At 38.8% G+C, this 19972-nt stretch overlaps 1 protein-coding gene across 1 annotated transcript; it reads right to left on the bottom strand.

The window, feature by feature from the left end:
• Positions 1-1023: 1023 nt before the first annotated feature.
• On the bottom strand, positions 1024-11178 carry ppp2cab (protein phosphatase 2 catalytic subunit alpha b). Its single transcript, XM_010898317.3, has 7 exons — positions 10902-11178; positions 5684-5893; positions 2794-2967; positions 2435-2524; positions 2068-2229; positions 1766-1884; positions 1024-1508 (listed from the first exon to the last, which is right to left on the bottom strand). Exons 1-7 carry the CDS (start codon positions 11001-11003, stop codon positions 1436-1438), a joined length of 930 nt encoding a protein of 309 aa, XP_010896619.1. The 5' UTR covers positions 11004-11178; the 3' UTR covers positions 1024-1435.
• Positions 11179-19972: the final 8794 nt, after the last annotated feature.

Raw genomic sequence — 19972 nt, forward strand, 5'->3', positions numbered from 1 at the left:
TCCTTAATTTATCAGTGTACTGTCACCTGAAGATTCAGGACCGGTGGAGACCTTAACGGAACCATCAACAATACCTTAAGGCTTCCCTTTATGTAGGCTATATTTAGGCTATATTCTCTTTTTTATCTATCTTAGATTTATTATATGTACTACATTTAAAAAAATAGATTAACTTACCTCAAAAATCGATTTGATGGAATTACTAAAAACTATTTTTTTTGGTTTCTCAAGTCTAGTGACAGACAGAGCAAATGAACAAAGTGACATTTTGTATTTTTTGTAAGAATTAAAGAATTACACACCTACATTTTCTTGTTGCCTTACTTGAATATACCTACTACAATTACTGCTTATACTCACGGGTTGCATTGGGATTTGGGAATGGGGGAGCCCTACTTTTATGTTATGTTGAACTGGTTGTGGACAGTGGAAGAACAGGAGCTCAACCTCACCTAGGTCTCCTTATGACCGTATCCGCTCAGCTCCAGGCTCCCCCCAATTTAACCCCTTACAATTTATGCAAAATACGCTTCATAACCACACTTAACTGGAAAAAAACGCATTGTGGGTTGTACCTTGCAAGTCCTGCCATAAGATGGCACTCCACCCCAGTCGTTTGTAATATTTTTAGTACTGTCTTTAGTAAGTATACAGCTTTTGGGATCAGGTGTATTTATCAATACAATATGAATACATTATTTAGGCAGTTATGTAAAAATAAGAACAAGTTGTGAAGCAGCAACAAATTATCCACTGTATCTATAGGTTTGTATAGTCACCATTTCTACTACAATACGTTTTTCTGTGGCATACGTTACATGACATAATATCAATAATCATGGTAAGTAGTCTTCAAGTCCAAGTAGTATTCAAACTCATTCACACAAGTGGCATCTTTCATCTTTATTACTCAACAGGATCCATAAATAAAGCCAATCATCATTATCCTGAAGATTTCTCTTTTCTTTTTTTTATATAGAAAGAAACTTTCCGGTAAGTAAAACAGCCATCTTCTGACTTAGCAACTTTTTAAATCAATTTTATTTGGATAAAAGAAGGGGAAAAAGTGCAAAGATGTTTTAAAAAAATTGGGACATTTTGAATTCACATTATAAACCACGGTACATTCGAGCAAAAACTGTAAAATGTACAAAACTTGGTTGCGGCACCCACTTTGATACTTGAGAATGGGAGTGGAGCGGTAAGGAATTATGGTTGCAATCCGTAAAACCATAGTCTTCAGCATTTCAAAATTACTGTATGGCACATTTGGTCCATTCACAGAGGTTTCTGATTGCTTACATTACAGTTTGTGTGAATCCAATTTATAAAATGATGTTTTGACCCCCCCCCTTACACCCTCTGCCATGGTGCTGGATTCCTGAAAATACTTTCATCCTTTAGGGCAATACTGGGCTTTACAAAGGGGGAGGTTTTACAGGAAGTAGTCTGGGGTACGACTGGTGACATGGGGTTCCCCTCTACGAGGTGCTGGGTCAAACTGCAGGCTAAAAAAGAGAAACAAAACATTACATTTTGTTTTAAATTCATTCGTTGTTATGACATTCACATTTATCAGATGCTCTTCATCATCATCAATCAGGCTGGTTGTTTTGTAAAAGCACTTTGTGACAACTGCTGATGTAAAAAGGACTTCATGAATACATTTGATTGATCATCTTACAAAATAGGGGACTCTCTGGTAAAGCAACAACTTGAAGAAGAAGAAACACTTCTAATGGTTTGCCATTTATGAAATGCTTACAAGGAGTATTTCAGGGTGTCGTCAAGTTCCATGATAGCTGCCTGGTTACCACAGCGGTAACAGTAATTTGGTGCACTGAATATTGTTACCACGTTTCGCTCATGACACCAATTGTAACCCTGTAGGACGAAAACCAGAGTAGTTTAATAGTAATGAAGGCCACATTTGGGACATTCATACAGACATAACATTTTCCAGTCATCAACCTGAAAGAGGGGGCTAACATGAAAGAAATTACATTAATAATGTTTGCCTCATACATATCCTATTCCTTGTTCCTTGATCATTGTCAGGCAGCTTACCTCCATCACCAACTGGTGTGCTCTGGAGACCAGGGTCAGGCGGTTGGCATGGTTGAATGTCTCCGATATGTCCTGGCCAAAGGTGTAACCGGCCCCCCTGGGAGAGATCCCCCAGCCCCCACGGTCATCAGGGTCTGACCACAGCAGGTCACACATGGGGCCCTATGGGAGAGTGGACGTGTGGAGGCAACACTGTAATAATGGCGGTAATCCACATAGATCATCATGGGAAATTACATTGGGGACACTAAGGGAGGTGGATGGGATGAGACTGAGTAGGACAGGAAGTTGTCACTAAAGGTCTGTTTAATGTTTTTCAGTTTCATAGGCCAGAAAAGTCTAGAAGCAGGCTTGCTGAGCCATGTACCTCATGTGGCACTTCCTGCAAACGGTCCAACGCTCTGATGTGATCCAATGTGTCTATAGATGGTGACAGGCCTCCGTGAAGGCAGAATATCTTTGAAGGGAAAGACGTTAATTGTCACCATGCCTTCTATCATTGCTGAAGATCCAATGTCACAGCTACCTTACATACAAACACATTTTTAAACCGTAAAGCAAATTTCTTGCATGAGATTTACATGAACTCATCCCACGCCCACTGCTGACCCTTTTTTGAGAGTTACTGATGAATAGACAATACAAACAGTATATACATCCTAGGAGTGACTTCGTCTACATACCATAGAATGCCACAGCATACCAACATACTGTGGATTAATTTACCTGAGTATCTACCAAGGCAGTGAGGGGAAGGTAATCAAAGAGGTCTGTGAAGTATTTCCATACAGTCGCATTGCCATATTTCCTCAGGCACTCATCGTAGAAGCCGTACACTTGTGTGATCTGTCTGCTTTCGTGGTTCCCCCGAAGGATTGTGATGCGTTCACGATACCTAACCTGAGAAAAATACAGGAACTTACAAAACAGAACTGTTGAATTCTTTACTTTACTTTGGACCTGGAAATGACCTTTGCGAGGGGTTACCTGGCAAGAGGTCATTAGGAAGAAGTCAGTGATATATACATACAACACACACTATATAAGAATAGCACAGCGTTAAAGACACTCTCTCGCAGTTAGCTGCATCATTGCAAGACCAGGTTTGAAATCCCCCTTGTGGATTAGCCCAGGGGTCCTGTGGAGAGCAGTGCATTTGACCAACACTGGAGGTTGCTTGCCTGGTTGCACTCTAACGAAGACTTGTGGCAGCTTGGGAACCTGATGCCAATTGATGAAGGCCATAGAGTTTCTGCTGGGGTTTAAGGATTCCGGTCAACACTTTCTGGTTGAGCAAGTAGGGTTATAAGAACCAGAACTAGATGTGCATTAGAAGACATATTTCAACATCAACTTTCCTGATTCTGCTATGAGTTGTTGCATTGAAGCACTTTTGATGACAAAACTTGGGACAGTAAAGGTAAAAAAAAAGAAAGAAAACAATTATAGTTGTCAGAGATAAGAGATCCTCCTATATGAAGGTCTTTTGAAGTTTGTTCCCGGACCAACGAACATTATAGGAGAAAGATTAATTTCCAATTTCTTTCCCTCCCTTCGGAATTATAATGGGGAGTACTGACTGAGATCGGATGCTGTAGAATTATAATTGGGAGCAAAAGATATGTAGGGAACAGCGTAAGCACTGCCTTGTACACAACAATGTAGCAGGAATGGAAAGCCAATTCAATAAAATGTATATTTAAATGATAGAAGGATTTGGGGCTGAGATTAACCTTAAGGGATACTGATGGAGGCTCCTATGTAAATAATGACACTACAATCCAACACAAATAACTGTACCATGCACAGTGATCTTCCTGACTTTGGCCTTGGGTGGTCCATACAATTAAGTATAAGAAATGCCAAGATTACATTTTTTTCTGAAATTGAAAAGACAGATTTGTTGCTAAAATCCATCTTAGTTTGTGTGCTGTTTAAAATCAAGCTTTTCATCTAACCAGATGCCAGGTATTTACAGTGGGGATAAGTAGTATTTGATACACTGCCGATCTTGCAGGTTTTCCCACTTACAAAGCATGTAGAAGTCTGCAATTTTTATCATAGGTACTCTTCAATTGTGCGTGATGGAATCTAAAACAAAAATCCAGAAAATCACATTGTATGATTTTTAAGTAACTAATTTGCATTTTACTGCATGACATAAGTATTTGATACATCAGAAAAAGCAGAACTTAATATTTGGTACAGAAACCTTTGTTTGCAATTACAGAGATCATATGTTTCCTGTAGTTCTTGACCAGGTTTGCACACACTGCAGCAGGGATTTTGGCCCACTCCTCCATACAGACCTTCTCCAGATCATTCAGGTTTCAGGGCTGTCGCTGGGCAATACGGACTTTCAGCTCCCTCCAAAGATTTTCTATTGGGTTCAGGTCTGGAGACTGGAGCCACTCCAGGACCTTGAGATGTTTCTTACAGAGCCACTCCTTAGTTGCCCTGGCTGTGTGTTTCGGATTGTTATCATGCTGGAAGACACAGCCACGACCCATCTTCAATGCTCTTACTGAGGGAAGGAGGTTGTTGGCCATGGCCCCATCCATCCTCCCCTCAATACGGTGCAGTCGTCCTGTCCCCTTTGCAGAAAAGCATCCCCAAAGAATGATGTTTCCACCTCCATGCTTCACAGTTGGGATGGTGTTCTTGGTTGTACTCATCCTTCTTCTTCCTCCAAACACAGCAAGTGGAGTTTAGACCAAAAAGCTCAATTTGTTTCCCATCAGATCACATGTGACATACATCTCATCAGACATTCAATGTGATTTTCTGCATTTCTGTTTTAGATTCCGTCTCTCACAGTTGAAGTGTACCTATGATAAAAATTACAGACCTCTACATGCTTTGTAAGTAGGAAAACCTGCAAATTCGGCAGTGTATCAAATACTTGTTCTCCCCACTGTATATGATGACACCCTTTCAATCAGTTAATCATTCAAGAATCAAATCCACCAATGACGCCTGTCTGCTTTGACGCCTGTCTGCAAATAGTCTCTTTCTGGCATTCTGCACAAGCTTCAGATGGAAGAGTTGTTTCTGAATGTCATCAGATAACATTTTCCTGAAAGGTCTTCACAATTTTAAAAACACAGGAATCAAAAGTTTGTCAGCATACAGACAGGTGGTTACAATTTACATTTCTACCAACATCATTATACTGATATACTAATATAATATAGTGTAAATTTACATTCATTAAATTTAAGCCTTGAGGGACCCATTTGTAACCTGTAAAAACTCTGATGTCTTGCTCGGAATCCACACTGATTTTGAGAGAAGATGCAGTTTTTATGAAAGAAATCTGACGATCACTCAGCAGGTTCTCAAGGTCTTTAGCAGGCAGAGACAGTTTAGATACGGTAATTATCCAAATGAGAATTATCTCTGCCCTAATGTAGCAGTTTGACATATGCTGCCATCCAGATTTTGGAACCATGTTACTTGACACTGATAATTCTAGTAGTGAATGTGTGAATGAGAGTGTCTTATACATAGCTTCATCAACACAAGGCACTGTGTAACTTATGGCATAGTGCCCTCGTTTGGCAAGGTGAAGCTTAAAAGGTCATTCAAATTCCCAGCGACAAATAACTGCACTTGCCTTAAGTGCTACAAGCAGTGTGACAGTTTCTACAGAGTAGTAGCCTCGGTCCACATAGTCTCCCATGAACAGGTAGTTAGTGTCTGGAGACTTCCCTCCAATTCTGAAGAGCTCCATGAGGTCATGGAACTGCCCATGGACATCTCCACACACTGTGACTGGACACCTGACCTCCTGCACATTGGATTCCTTGGTCAGAATCTCCTTAGCCTGAACAAAACACAAAACAACACAGTTAGGCTAATGTTTATGTTTCTTCACACTCAGGAACAATAAGGCACAAGGGGGTGTTGTATATCACAAATAAACCATGACAAGGACCTGTTCTTAGACCCAATACACTGTGGCCCTTGTATATTGGCAATATATCACAAACCTCCGAGATGCCTTATTGCACAAAAAAACTGTTTACCAGCCCAATTACAGCAGTAAAAAGGTATGTGATGTCATATCGTGGTATACGGTCTCATTTAACATGGCTGTCAGCAAACCGGCATTCATGATTCAAACCATCAGGTGAGAAATAACTTCAATACTCTAATGGTAGCTGGTTGTACAAATCATGTTACATTTTCCAAGACATGTCAAAGAAGACTTGAGAAGCTAGATTACTTTGTTGTGTAAACTTGCAGATATCAATAACTGAAAATGCCACCTTCTGAGGTAGCATGCGCCACCGGAGTTTTGCAAGTTCCTTGGGTTGTTCCTTGGGGTGTCTGGCAAGGACTGTACATTTTGGCATGTAGTTCACAAGTGGTTTAGTTTCTGTAAGGAGCTTTTCACAAAGACATCCCATGTGGAGAGCAGCAGGAACATACAACCCAACAGAGACTGTTTCACTGCGTGTCTGGTGAGAGGGAATTTGATCGCTACTCCATGTAGTCCTTTACCAGAAGAGGCAGGGGACAGAGAGTGAGTTGTGAGAGAGATAGTGAGAGAGTGAAACAGAGAGAGCCTCAATGGCAGATGGACAGTAGAAATTCAGTGACCAGGCCGGGGCAAAAGAGCACTGTGGTTTCAGTTGACCTAAATTTCCACAAAAGTTTCCATGTGCCTTCACATTCATGAGACCTTTAAATGAACTGCTGTCTGGGATTCCTACAAAGCCATTCATTATTTAGCCAAAGAGAAACATTTCAAAATTCCATTTTAACATCACAGATGGACTTAACCCTGAAAAACATCAACTTAAATGATAAATAACTTACACTAGAGAAATGGAAAATTTAAAACTATGATTTTCTTTAACTAATATAGGTATTTGTTAATGGGATAATTTATTGACCTATTTATTGTTATCACATTAATTCAGGCAATTGTATTTGCTTATTATTGTACATACGCCAACTTCAATGGTCATGTCCATGAATATACTGTATACATATATATATTATCAAGTTACTTTCATAACACCACATAGCATACAGCAGTACAGTTCATGAAACAAAAATGCATTTAAAGGAAATACACACTACATTTTACAAGACTAACCCCCCAAAAATAAAAAACTGCATATACACTCACCTAAAGGATTATTAGGAACACCATACTAATACTGTGTTTGACCCCCTTTCGCCTTCAGAACTGCCTTAATTCTACATGGTATTGATTCAACAAGGTGCTGAAAGCATTCTTTAGAAATGTTGGCCCATATTGATAGGACAGCATCTTGCAGTTGATGGAGATTTGTGGGATGCACATCCAGGGCACGAAGCTCCCGTTCCACCACATCCCAAAGATGCTCTATTGTAACAAGGCATAATGGATCCATGTTCTCATTCTGTTTACGCCAAATTCTGACTCTACCATCTGAATGTCTCAACAGAAATCGAGACTCATCAGACCAGGCAACATTCTTCCAGTCTTCAACTGTCCAATTTTGGTGAGCTCGTGCAAATTGTAGCCTCTTTTCCCTATTTGTAGTGGAGATGAGTGGTACCTGGTGGGGTCTTCTGCTGTTGTAGCCCATCCGCCTCAAGGTTGTGCGTGTTGTGGCTTCACAAATGCTTTGCTGCATACCTCGGTTGTAACGAGTGGTTATTTCAAAGTTGCTCTTCTATCAGCTTGAATCAGTCGGCCCATTCTCCTCTGACCTCTAGCATCAACAAGGCATTTTCGCCCAAAGAACTGCCGCATACTGGATGTTTTTCCCTTTTCACACCATTCTTTGTAAACCCTAGGAATGGTTGTGTGTGAAAATCCCAGTAACTGAGCAGATTGTGAAATACTCAGACCGGCCCTTCTGGCACCAACAACCATGCCACGCTCAAAATAGCTTAAATCACCTTTCTTTCCCATTCTGACATTCAGTTTGGAGTTCAGGAGAATGTCTTGACCTGGACCACACCCCTAAATGCATTGAAGCAACTGCCATGTGATTGGTTGATTAGATAATTGCATTAATGAGAAATTGAACAGGTGTTCCTAATAATCCTTTAGGTGAGTGTAGTTTATAACCTCAGGTTTCCTGTGGAGTATATAAAACACCAGATGTTCCCATTATAGGCAACATTCTCTGATGTGTAGATCTACAACTGTTGTGATACCATGTGACACTGACATTGAAATGTTACTCCTGTTGTGTATTTTATCTTCCAAACCATGACACCACACTGTATTTAACTGTAGGTTGTGTCTCAAATACACACTGAGATTAATTCTTTTTATAAAAAACACATTTTCAGAAAAACTAAAATAGTTTGACAAAACTGCTTGTAAGGTTTTAAATTATATTAATCCCAACAATGTATCTCTTACATTGAGGAAGACTAGGTCACCAAAATAAATTGACATTTATTTATTTAATGTTTTGGCATTTAGTTCCAGAAAGTCACTTGCTGATCTACAATGAACAAAGTATTATATTTAAAAGGATTTACCTTATTTCATAAGGTAAATCCATTCACCTTAGGCAATACTTATCTAGGCTTGTGTATATTTTGTGACTTAGCAGGTTACGTAAATGCCTCACCCCTTCACCACACCTTCTACAGAACGCCTTGCTGGCATCAGCTAGAAACCTTAGGACATGGAATGATTTCACTCAATACTGGTGAGTGACTCATACGTTTCAAAATGGGGACACTCCTTTGAATAAGAAATGTCTTCCCAGAAACATATGTATACATTTAATATCTTAATTTGAGTGTTATGTATATATTTCAAGAAACTTAATTTATTCATTGGTGTCATTCATTGTTTTGCTAACATACCAGTGGTCCAGATTTGAGCCCATGCTGCAGTTAATGAAAGCACCGGCAATGTGATCATGCCCCTGTGCAGGTCCAAATATGAATGATTTCTGGAATCCAAAATTGCTTCACTTGAACAAATAACAAAACAGCAACTCTGACAAGTTCACCACGACTACAGCTCATCACTTTGAATATGCACTGTCTTTTAAATAACTAGGACTTCGCAGGGATAAGTCCAATTAGATGTGTGGTTTGTTAAATTGTCAGATACATTTTTTTAATTGGCAAACATATTATAGTGAAAGCATCAGAATCACTCTCTTTGAAAGTGGCATGAAATATCAAATAAAACATGTTACTAATAAAGCATTACAAAAACAATGTTCCCTAAAAGCTTAATAAGTAATTAACTAAAAATACACGTTGTGTTTGAAAAGATGACATTGTCGTATAACAGGATAATTACTCCGGTGGCTTGGGGTGGTGTACTGTAGCAGTCTGGACTGGAACAGCATGGGCTCAGGTCATATGCAATCGAATCAGGAATGACTCCTCTTTATACTAAATGCCATTGAATTATTTATTTTTTAAATGAAACCACGCTTAACTATTGTATACAATTATTTATATTGTAAATATGCTTTCCTCTCCCCATTCCGTGATTTGTATCCCAACACAGGAGTCATTCCACTAGTGCTATGAGTCACAGCAACAATGTGGAGCTGATGCAAGTCAGAATCAATCATATTGAAGACTATTTTTACTCTGGCTGCAGATTCTGCTTAACACAAAAGCAAAACCCACAGGGGATGTACAGTATGGGAGCATGAGCGATTTCTGAGCAAGCTCTGTAAAACCCCTGTACATTAAACAATGAAACTGAAGTCCTTACCTAATAATTATAAACCTTGAATGCTGATTGGCAGAACGCTGCAGTATATGAAACTGTAGACAACGGATATTAGGTCACATTTTTATAGTTCAAGTGATGGTAACCAATGTGTCATTCCTAAGAACAGCTATTAGACTTGGTATAACTGCCATATACCACAGACCTTATGCTTAAATAGTGTTTGATGACACCTTGTAGCCTAGGGGTAACGTTCTTCCAAATAAATCCCTCCCTCTTACCTCTGAAAGCTCTGAACAATAACCACCTGTTTGTAAACTTGCCAAACACGTGATTTGATGAACGTTCACAATTTAAGCCAGTACTTAAGAGTAGCAACGAAGTTAAATTGCATCAAGGAAAATGTTGGTTAAATCATTGGTCCGACCCTTGGTGAGGCAGCCTACTACGTGATAAACTGACATTTATGTCTGACGTTATTCCAAGTACTGTCCCATGACTGTTCAGTTTACCCAGACGTGTGTGTTAGGTTTAGTCTTACTCAGGTGTAGTCAGACTGTAGTAGATCCCAAAAAGACATAATTGACATTTCTAGGGGACAACTGTAATTCTTTTTTGCCATTGAAACCATCAGGACTAGCAAACGACACATTTTAAAACGAACGCCAAGAGACGCACAGTCACTGACAGTCTGATTTAAATCAGGTACGTGGCTTGTTTCTCCATGGTGTTCAAGAAAGTTGGGCCACTTATAGCATGTCATGACTTCTTTATGAACGCATGGTTGGCTTCATGGAAATAAATCATATTGCTGCAGTAAAATGTTAAACCTTACAGTTAAGCAGAATGGTAAAAATCAATGTAGGCTACAACAACGACGCCATTTTAAGAGTGTCTGGGACAAATGGAATTGGGTACAAAAAGAGACAGGAATAGTTCAGTAATCAGCAACTGCGAGCTATGCTTGTTATATTTCTGAAACGCCGGCTAACATGTTGATGTTACACCGTAAATAATTGAAATAACGTCTCGAAACTAGACATGATGTAGACTATTTGACAGACAGGTGCTGACAGGGACACTGCGCAACATGTATTATCTTCCTGAAGGTTAGACAAATAATTTTCTTTGATGTAAAGTAACATTGCTGTAATACCTATAGCCTATACAATACCTTTTCGCAAAGCGTTTTGACTTGGCTCTCCGATAGCTGTTTGCATTCGTTGATTTGTTCAATCCATAGGTCGAGCTCCTTGGTAAAACACTTCTCATCCATTTTTTTAAAATAAATATTTGGTTTATTTTAATAAATACTCGTAATCATCTAGAAAAATGCCGAGCTTGATTGCTTACAGGTTCAATAGCCTGATATTGCAGAACATAAATGAGGGGCAGCAGATTAGGCAATGTGGAGGAGACCTCAGTCGGTCTTGTCCCACCCTGGCTAGTGATCCGTTCGAATCGACATAAATAGAACTACGAGTGCCAGGGACATCTTGCATTATTATTGGTTAGGTTAGTCTACCAGTGCAAAATCTATGCATTCTTATTGGCCTAGACTAAAATTGTAAAGAAGTCAGATTCATGGTAGTTGGTATATTGTAACCAGATGTCAGTGATGATGATATATATTGCAACAAGTTGTTTAACAATAAAAAAGCCTGATGTATCTCAAGCTCAGGCTTTAACAGTGATTTTAACTTTTTTCGTTGAAGTTTAGTGGAGCAAAGTACAGGATCTGATCTGGAGGATATATTCCTTAAACGTGAAACAAAAAAGTGACATTATTAAAAATGTTGTTGAAGCTGTAGATTATCTTATCACAATAACAATGAAAGTTTGTCCAAAACATGTATTGTTATGATTTATTGTAGTCATCTAAATGTTGGTTAAGGATTTTATCCTTTAATCCAATCCAGTAAATGGATTCAGTACTTTTTATATCATCTCTCAATAGTAGTATTATTCTCTCCAAAATCTACAGAAAAATACATTCAAAAACATTCAAATCCCAAAAATTTTTTTTTACCTTAACATAGTCCTTAATCAAGTATGGCCTGTTAAACAATAGGTTATATAATAAGTGCCCATCCTAATGACACATCTGTGTTTGAATCATACCTACTTATTTCCCTGATCCGTGAAATCCATTGATGGTAATGATGGTATTCTGTTGTCTTGTCTACCTCTGCTCCTTCCACAAGTGCTTGGCTGGCTTGACTGTGGAAAATTAATAATGTTGTTTCACATAATTATAATAATGATAATTATATGTTATAACTATCAGTATCAAAAATCATGTTTTCATCACAGCTGAGATTACTCAACAGATTCTGATCGGTATCGATTAGCAGGATCAAATGTGATTTGATATAGAATACATATTTTCTGAGTTAGAAGACTGTTCTGCATAGTTGTAACAGTTTCCATGATAAAAACATAACCCCTTGACCTCAGTCACCACTGCCACATCTCTAATGCTCCCTCATCACTGAGTTTCCATAAAGGGTGATAATACAGTCCTGCAGTGGTCCACTCAACAGCACGTCATCAAAGTTTAGATTAGCATTGCAATTTAAATTGCTCACAAATACATATGCATGACATGCAGATACACTCATTCTGCTTGTCATGGCTTTGTTTTTGCTGTGACAAGCCACCATGAGAATGTGCTGGAGACCAATGGGGGGTCAGCGTGAACCATTTCCTCTGAAAACTGTTCCTCTGTTCTATCTTAATGTTCCCTGCGATTCCACAGTGATGTTCTTTGGAAAAATAAAAAACAGAGCTTATGTCTAGGAAACAGAGGAACATTTTAGTAAAAACAAGAAAGAAAACGTGCACAGATAATGTCAAATACAATTATGTTAATGCCCAATCCTGCAAGATGAATATCTCATTAACACATCATTCGTATTACCCCATTAGGTATAAACTGGCCAGCTCAACATTTTTCAGCAACAACAAATGCCTTAAATAAATACATTTTAGTCCTGATGTTTGAAATAAATAACTCTTTTTAAGTTTTGGATAAGATTCAGTTTGGAGAATTGACGTATTGCGGTAGTATGGTAAAGTCTTCTGTATACACTAAGGTGACATTTGTTTTCTCAATTTGTTAGTTATACTGACAGTAGAATTATCGTAGATTTATGCAGAACCGCCACTTCTACACAGGGTAGAACACAGGATGATACATTTATGACTTGCTGGCTAGAGGTACAGAAACCATGGCAACGATTTACCGTCTGTAGACCTCATCTCCATCTGGTGGCCATACACAGGTAGTACAGGTAAGCGCACATCTCTTCTACTTCTTTTTAGTTGGACCGGACATCTCAACATGCAGGTTATTATGTCACTCTGCAATGCAACCAAACACAAAACAATCATAGCCATTAACACACATGCAATACCATCATGTTCTAATCTTAAAAACAATCACTTATCCATCAGGAATTCACATAAGGCAACTTGTGTACTGTACTGCCATGTTACTGTACTGTACTGTACTGCCTTGTTAGGGCAAATGTTACTTATTGTATATTCAGTAGCTTTCTTCCATTGGGTCACATACATTTAGTTACCTGAGACTTCAGTGAGCTGACTACTGCCCATGGCCAGGTCAGTAGGGTTCGGTCGCCTCTTGAGCTTATCAGTCCTACAAACATAGACACATGAGTGAACAGGTAGGGGTAGGGGTACCCGAACAGAGCTTGCTCAACAACCACCAGCATGAAAATGACAGAATGTTAATATGTTCATGAATAAACTGTATGTACTGGATCTAGTGAGTCTGTCATATACTGCTGTGAAATAATAAAACCCTGCGTAAAAGATGCTGCGTAAAAGGCAAATAAAAACAGAATGCAATGATGTGCAAATCATTTATCCTTATATTTAATTAAACATAGTATTAGGACAACATGTCAAATGTTGAAACTGAGAAATGTAGTAGTTTTTGGAAAAAAAACATGTCCATTTTGAATTGGATGCCAGAAACACGTTTCAAAAAAAGTTGGGACCTGCATGTTTACAACTGTGTTGCATCACCTCTTTTAACAACACCATGTAAATGCAGGGATGAAGGGCCACCTGAGGGCCCAAAGATCAAGGCCCTCCAATAATGGTTTTCGCCCTTGTCTCTTGCATAATGAGTACATGTAAACAGAAAATATGTACATGTAAACAGAAAATTCACATTTGTATGTCCATTTTTACATATTTCTTACATGTGAAGTCGTATATAGTGAGCTGAAAATTAGCCACAAAATGACATCCATGAAAACAAGAAAACTGGAAACCCAATGAAAAATCCTCAGGTAGTTCTGTAAAAAACAATTAATTGCACCTCCTGAAGGTATGAAACACTACAAGTTTCCATGTTATTTGTGGACATCCTGTTGCTCTTGTTGGTCTGGCAAGAGATTTTTGTCAACATCATATCTAATGTTTTCTCTTGTGATGCACCGTGGGAAAAATCTCCTGGTGATTCCTATTTCATTACTATGTCACCTGACAGGTAATTTGCCAATTTAGCAGACATCACAAACATTCCATGTCATATTTATGGAATATACATGTATGTCTGGGAGATTTTGCATGGGATGGCCCACACAATGAAAGAATGTTTAGATGTTGTGAAGAGTATGACAGTTTCACTGAGAATTAACTCATCAGTTTTGATAAGCAAGCCATGTGTATATGTAGGTATTGTGCAAGTTGTAGACAATTGTATTTACTCTTTTGCACACATGTGCGAAAACACATGCAATTTGCTTGAATGAACTAATTATTCTAAGATTTTAACTTATTGTTTTGAAAACAATTATTCTCATTCGAGAATTGAGCCAAAACGATTGAGAAAAATGTTATACCCAATCATACCCAATCATGTTACTGACCTGTTGCCAATTGATCTAATTAGCTGTGTGATATTCCACCAGGTTTAGTTTTTTAGCATTATACAAACATTTCCAATGTTTTGGTGCCTCTGTCCCAGCTTTTTTGAAACCTTGTTGCCGGCATTAAATTAAAAGTGAGCATGTATTTTCCAAGAAACAATAACAATTTCTGAGTTTCAACATTTGTTATGTTGTCTTGGTACTATTTTCTATTGAATGATTTGCCCACCATTTAAATGATTTGCACATTATTGCATTCTGCTTTTCATTACATTTTACACAGAGTCTCAAATTTTTTGGAAACAGGTTTGTATTTGGACCCTGACAGATTTTCTGCGTTGTTGCATTCCTAAAATTGAAGTGGGTCAGATGTTTTTGTGAGTTGTAGTACTACAGGTTAGAAACAATTGCACAATGGTTTCACTGGTAAGAAGAAACTGATTGCTCGTCTGGTGTCAAGCATGCTGAGGACCGTGTGGCGGCTTGGGGATGCTTTGCTGCTGCATCAATTTAACATCATTGAAGGACAACCAGAAAACTTCCTATCATTGAAGGAACCATGAATTCTGATTGGTATCAGAGAATTCTAATTAAGAATGTCAGGCCATACATCCGGGGGCTAAAACGGAAGCACAGCGGGTCAAGCCGCAGGATGATCGAAAACACACAAGCAAGTCTACATCAGAAGGGTTGAAGAACAAGAAATGTAGTTTCGGTTTCACAGACACAGATTAAGCCTAGTCTAGGATTAAAACAACAAGCTCAATGGAGCTTTCAATGGAGTTTTCTGTTGAACTGGATTTTTAAGCCCGTAAGAGCAGGCCTAAAACCCATTGAGATGTTGTGGCAGAACATGAAACAAGCTTAAAAAAACACAAATTTTAGAAAAAGGTAAAAGCAGTTCTGTAATGAATAGTGGGCCAAAGTTCCTCAAATGTGTTTAAATACTGATGAATAACTACAATCAGCATTTGGCCATCCAGCTGAAGGTGGCATAACACATTCTTGAGACAAAAGGGCAATTTCTTCTTCACATGTGGCATTGTTTTTTTTAATAATTAGTACTGTATATGATATACTTATAAAACCTTTGTGGTGTTTGCTTACTCTGGTTCCATGTCTTCAAATATTAGGTTTTATTTTAAGATCTGATAACCAACAAAAATGTCTAAAATCTGACATGGGGCTAATAGCAGAGAAGCTACCCAGATATTACTAGGTTGGTCATTCTTAAAGCCAGTGCACGCTGTAAAACCACATCCTATATCTCTCCAATCTGAGACACTGACCAGGACTTGTTGTTGCTCTCTTTGATGTGTGGTTTGTAAAGTCTACAGGAGCAATGACCTTGTCCTGAGAGTAGAGAGGGTCTGGATTGGAGGGGCATGTCTGTCTCTTTGTCTGAGTGGCCTGAAAGAAGACAGGACTGTGAGTCATCATAACCTCTGACCTCCTGCGTGCCATTGAATGCTTCTGCCCTGGATCTTTTCCACGCATGTCCTTTTGAGTGTCCTTAAAGAAGAAGCAGTCCGTATTAATCTGTGTCATGTGAAGGCTGAACAAATAGTTTTGAGAGCTTCAATTGTGATCTGAGAAATTTACCAAAGCGACTGAGAAAACATTTAATAGACCTGTAAGATGACTTGTATATTTGATTTCTTGGAGCCCCGTCAAAGGGTCCAGGTATTTCATACCTTGACAGTTGTTTTGATAAATGAGAATGAGGACAGGACTCGTGTTAGATGGTCCTCAGGTTGCCTTAGATGGCCCTTTGGACCCTGTGCATGCTGCTGAGCTTGGCATCTTTTAATATCAACACCTGTCTCTGGTAAGACTCTGGAGCAGGAAGCAGCAGTTATTCTTGTCAATGGCAGTTCATGACATTAATTATGTGAGTACTTTACAGTATCTCATGAATGTTATACAATTTAAAGGAAAAGGAAATGTTAAATTAGCACAAAGCAAAACAGTGTGTGTTTTTGCTGGACCGTGTAAGCGGAGCCGGCCTAGAAGAGCGAATGTCTCTTACTTACTTAACGACCGACCACCTACCGGCCCTATCAAGACAAAACATGCAACTGTTTGTCAAATGACCATAACATATTACAGATAATAGATGGCCATTTGCCATTCCCCCAAATCATTATACAGTCCACTACTTCAATTATCTTATGTTGACCATCAGACATTCAGAAGTACAACAATACTACTATAGCAAGATAATTAGCTGGCCAATCACATTACTCCAGTTCAGATTAGTACTGATGGGCAACGCACGGGGCTGGTTACATCTACATCACATTACTATGGAGAGTAATGACTCATCATGTTAACGCACAGAGGGTTGTAAGTAGCTCTCGTCCAGGCTGCTGAGAGGTTGAGGGCTGTCTGACAGCTAGTAGACGAGAGGTGACAGTCAATCAGCATCTCCATGTTCCCCCCCAGCCCGCCGCTGAGGCTAATGGCTTCCATCTTCCCTGACGCTCTGCCATTAGCTACTGCTAGACAGCCTCTCTCCTCAGAGACTGAGAAAAACACAATGGGGCTGATCAGAGTACAGCAGCATGAGAACTCTCTGCCACAGCGAATTAATGGACCTGCAGATTTAACCTGACAGAAGACTATCTAATATGGAGGGGGACACTATATTCTCTCACCACAGTTTTACACCTATGCATTCAGTTTTCCTAATGAAATCACCCAAGGAAAAAAACAACAGCAATTTTGTCTCACTTCTCTCAGTTGTCGCACTTCCTATATCGAAAGAGCTGTGGTTTTTCTATGCTCCCTTGAAAGAATTTAACCAGTATAAATAGACAGTAATTTGAGTAACATCCACAATATCTCTCAAATGTTATGAAGTCCATATTTTCACCATTGATGCCCACACCATTGCCTGGTCACGGATATGTTTCCATGGCTCAGTCTCGAAGCCATGACAATGAGTGACAGGCTGACAGTCAGGATTGTACTTACCCACTTTGCTGACTATTTTGTGCACCTGGTCCAGGTCAGAAGTCCCTGTCAGAAAGGCATGGCTAGTAGCTATCACTACAAACAAGCAGTCAATGGTCCACAAATCTACGGGTCTAAGAAAGCAACAATCAGACTAAAAAAGATACCTATGACAGATTTGTATCAAAATATTAAGGAACACATAGACGTTATAACAGTCTTATTCCACTCTTATTCCATAAACACAGTAAATTCAATGTTAATTAAACACTACACTGAGTTCTGAGGTTCTGTTTGATGGCATAAGTGTTGTCTGCCACTAAAAGTTCTGGGGCTCTGTACCACCTAGTGGCCACATAGTCAGTGAGATGCCCTCCAGCTGGCGCCAAGGTCCTGGCAAAGCCAAAGTCACAGAGCTTGACCACCCCAGAGTTTGACACGAGCACATTCTCCGGTTTAATGTCTCTGTGAATGATCTGCTGAGAATTTAATTGTCAGGACACAAAGATTCCATCCCAGAAAACAGAACTTCTCTTTTATTGTCAACAAGTCTCTTTGTCATCCCAACTTGTGTTTATGCAGAAAATGCAAAAACAAAAACATTTGTTTAACACCCTTTAAAGTTTCAAACTCGCTTTATTAGGTACACCCCTCTAGGTTGGTTCTCTGCCACCAGAACAGTCTGAGGTATTTGAGCCATAAAGTAGACAAGATGTTGTAACTGTCCCACAGGGATGGGGGTCCATGTCACTACAGGTTGGAGAGCGGAACATTAATGTTGTGAACAGATTGTGTTATCTCTACCCAAAAATACTGCAGTGCTTTGAGGCCTGGGATCTGCACAGCAGCCTCAAGCAGGTTAAATTGAAGACCAGACAATGAAGACAATGAAGACCCAGGCAATGTTTTAACTCACTTAAATTTTCCAGGGTGTTTTACAGTTTTAGAATTTTACCTTCAGGTTTTGTAGGTTACTGTGTGTAAGTAAAGCTGGGAAAGGTCTGATTTATTGTGTTTTCATTTGGGGCTGTAAGCTTATGTAACGATCTAAATTTGCTAATTTTAAAGCAGCTTGTGTTTCTCTTTAAATTTAACTATGCAAATGATCCCAAATGATACTAGCCACATCTAGAGGCTCAATGGTGATGTCTATGTTAGGTATCTTGTTTTTCTGTCAGCTTGTGTTTCACGTTTAATTTAACTATATAAATCGGCCCAAATGATATTGAAAACATTTATGAGCCCCATGATATTAGAATATGTATTAGTTTCTAAACCTTGATAATCAAGATAAACGCTACCTATATGTTTATGATTCTCTTTAAATGATAATGTAAACTAGACTTTACTAAAATAATACACACAAATAATATATTTTATCATTTAAAAATGGTATGCTTCATCAACAGCCGTCACAGTTCTAATGCCAAATTCCTGAAGTTATAAAGCTATAGCCTACAAATAATTTTTGAGATCTTTATAAAACATCATATATTTATGATGATATTATATCGTTTAGAGACAGAGACTTGTTTCACAATGGCCAATCTTCACCAAATGAAAATGAGTAAGATCTACATCTAGTGGTAAAAATCAGCACAACATAAATCAGAGTTGCTGTAAATCTTGTTATAACAGTTATAAAATATTCTGAAACTAGATCAACAGTTAAACAAGCGGGCTACTGTGTCTTGAAATATACTGAAATGTATAATCTTAAATCATAATAAGGAAATACAACAAACATGAACAACACTGAATTCACATCATTCCTCAATCCACAGATTGTTTTTCCACTTGAAAAAAATAACTACAGTATGGTTTATCAGCACATGCCTTTTTATTTGCTGCTTTTTTCCATCTCCAGGACATTTCAAAAATCTGAAAGTTTTTATCAAAAACTGATGCAGAAAAACTAATCCATGCTTTTGTCACTTCTAGATTAGATTACAGCAATGCTCTTCTCTCTCTGATGAATCAATAAATAAACTTTAATTAGTGCTGAACCCGGCTGCCAGAATCCTAACTACAACAAAAAAAAAATATATATATATATTCCTTTAGTAGCCTCTTTACACTGGCTGCCTGTTAAGGCTAGGGCTGATTTTAAGGTTTTATTGTTAACCTATAAGGAATGATCTACCAATTAAGGTTAGAAATGCAGACTCAGTGCAAACTTTCAAGTGTCTACTAAAGATTCATCGCTTCAGTATGGTCTATGATTCAGTGCAGTCTGGCTCAGGGGTGTGAAGGTGAACAGAAAGGCTTGATACTGCCCACCTCTCATCGCCACTTGGATGCCCTCTCTCAAATGCCTTTCGGGGGCGGAGTCACAGGTTTGTTGTTGTCTCTCCGTTGCGCCCAATGTGCAATTGGGGTGAACTCT

Source organism: Esox lucius, chromosome 7 (assembly GCF_011004845.1).
Source record: "Esox lucius isolate fEsoLuc1 chromosome 7, fEsoLuc1.pri, whole genome shotgun sequence".
NCBI classification, from domain to species: domain Eukaryota; kingdom Metazoa; phylum Chordata; class Actinopteri; order Esociformes; family Esocidae; genus Esox; species Esox lucius.

Bases quoted from the DNA above. Each gene is read 5' to 3' on its own strand.
- ppp2cab (XM_010898317.3), bottom strand. From the start codon at position 11,003: ATGGATGAGAAGTGTTTTACCAAGGAGCTCGACCTATGGATTGAACAA. The intron at 1,885-2,067 runs GTAAGCTGCCTG...TTCGTCCTACAG, and splicing joins CACACCAGTTGGTGATGGAG to GGTTACAATTGGTGTCATGA. The intron at 1,509-1,765 runs GTAAGCATTTCA...TCTCTTTTTTAG, and splicing joins GACACCCTGAAATACTCCTT to CCTGCAGTTTGACCCAGCAC.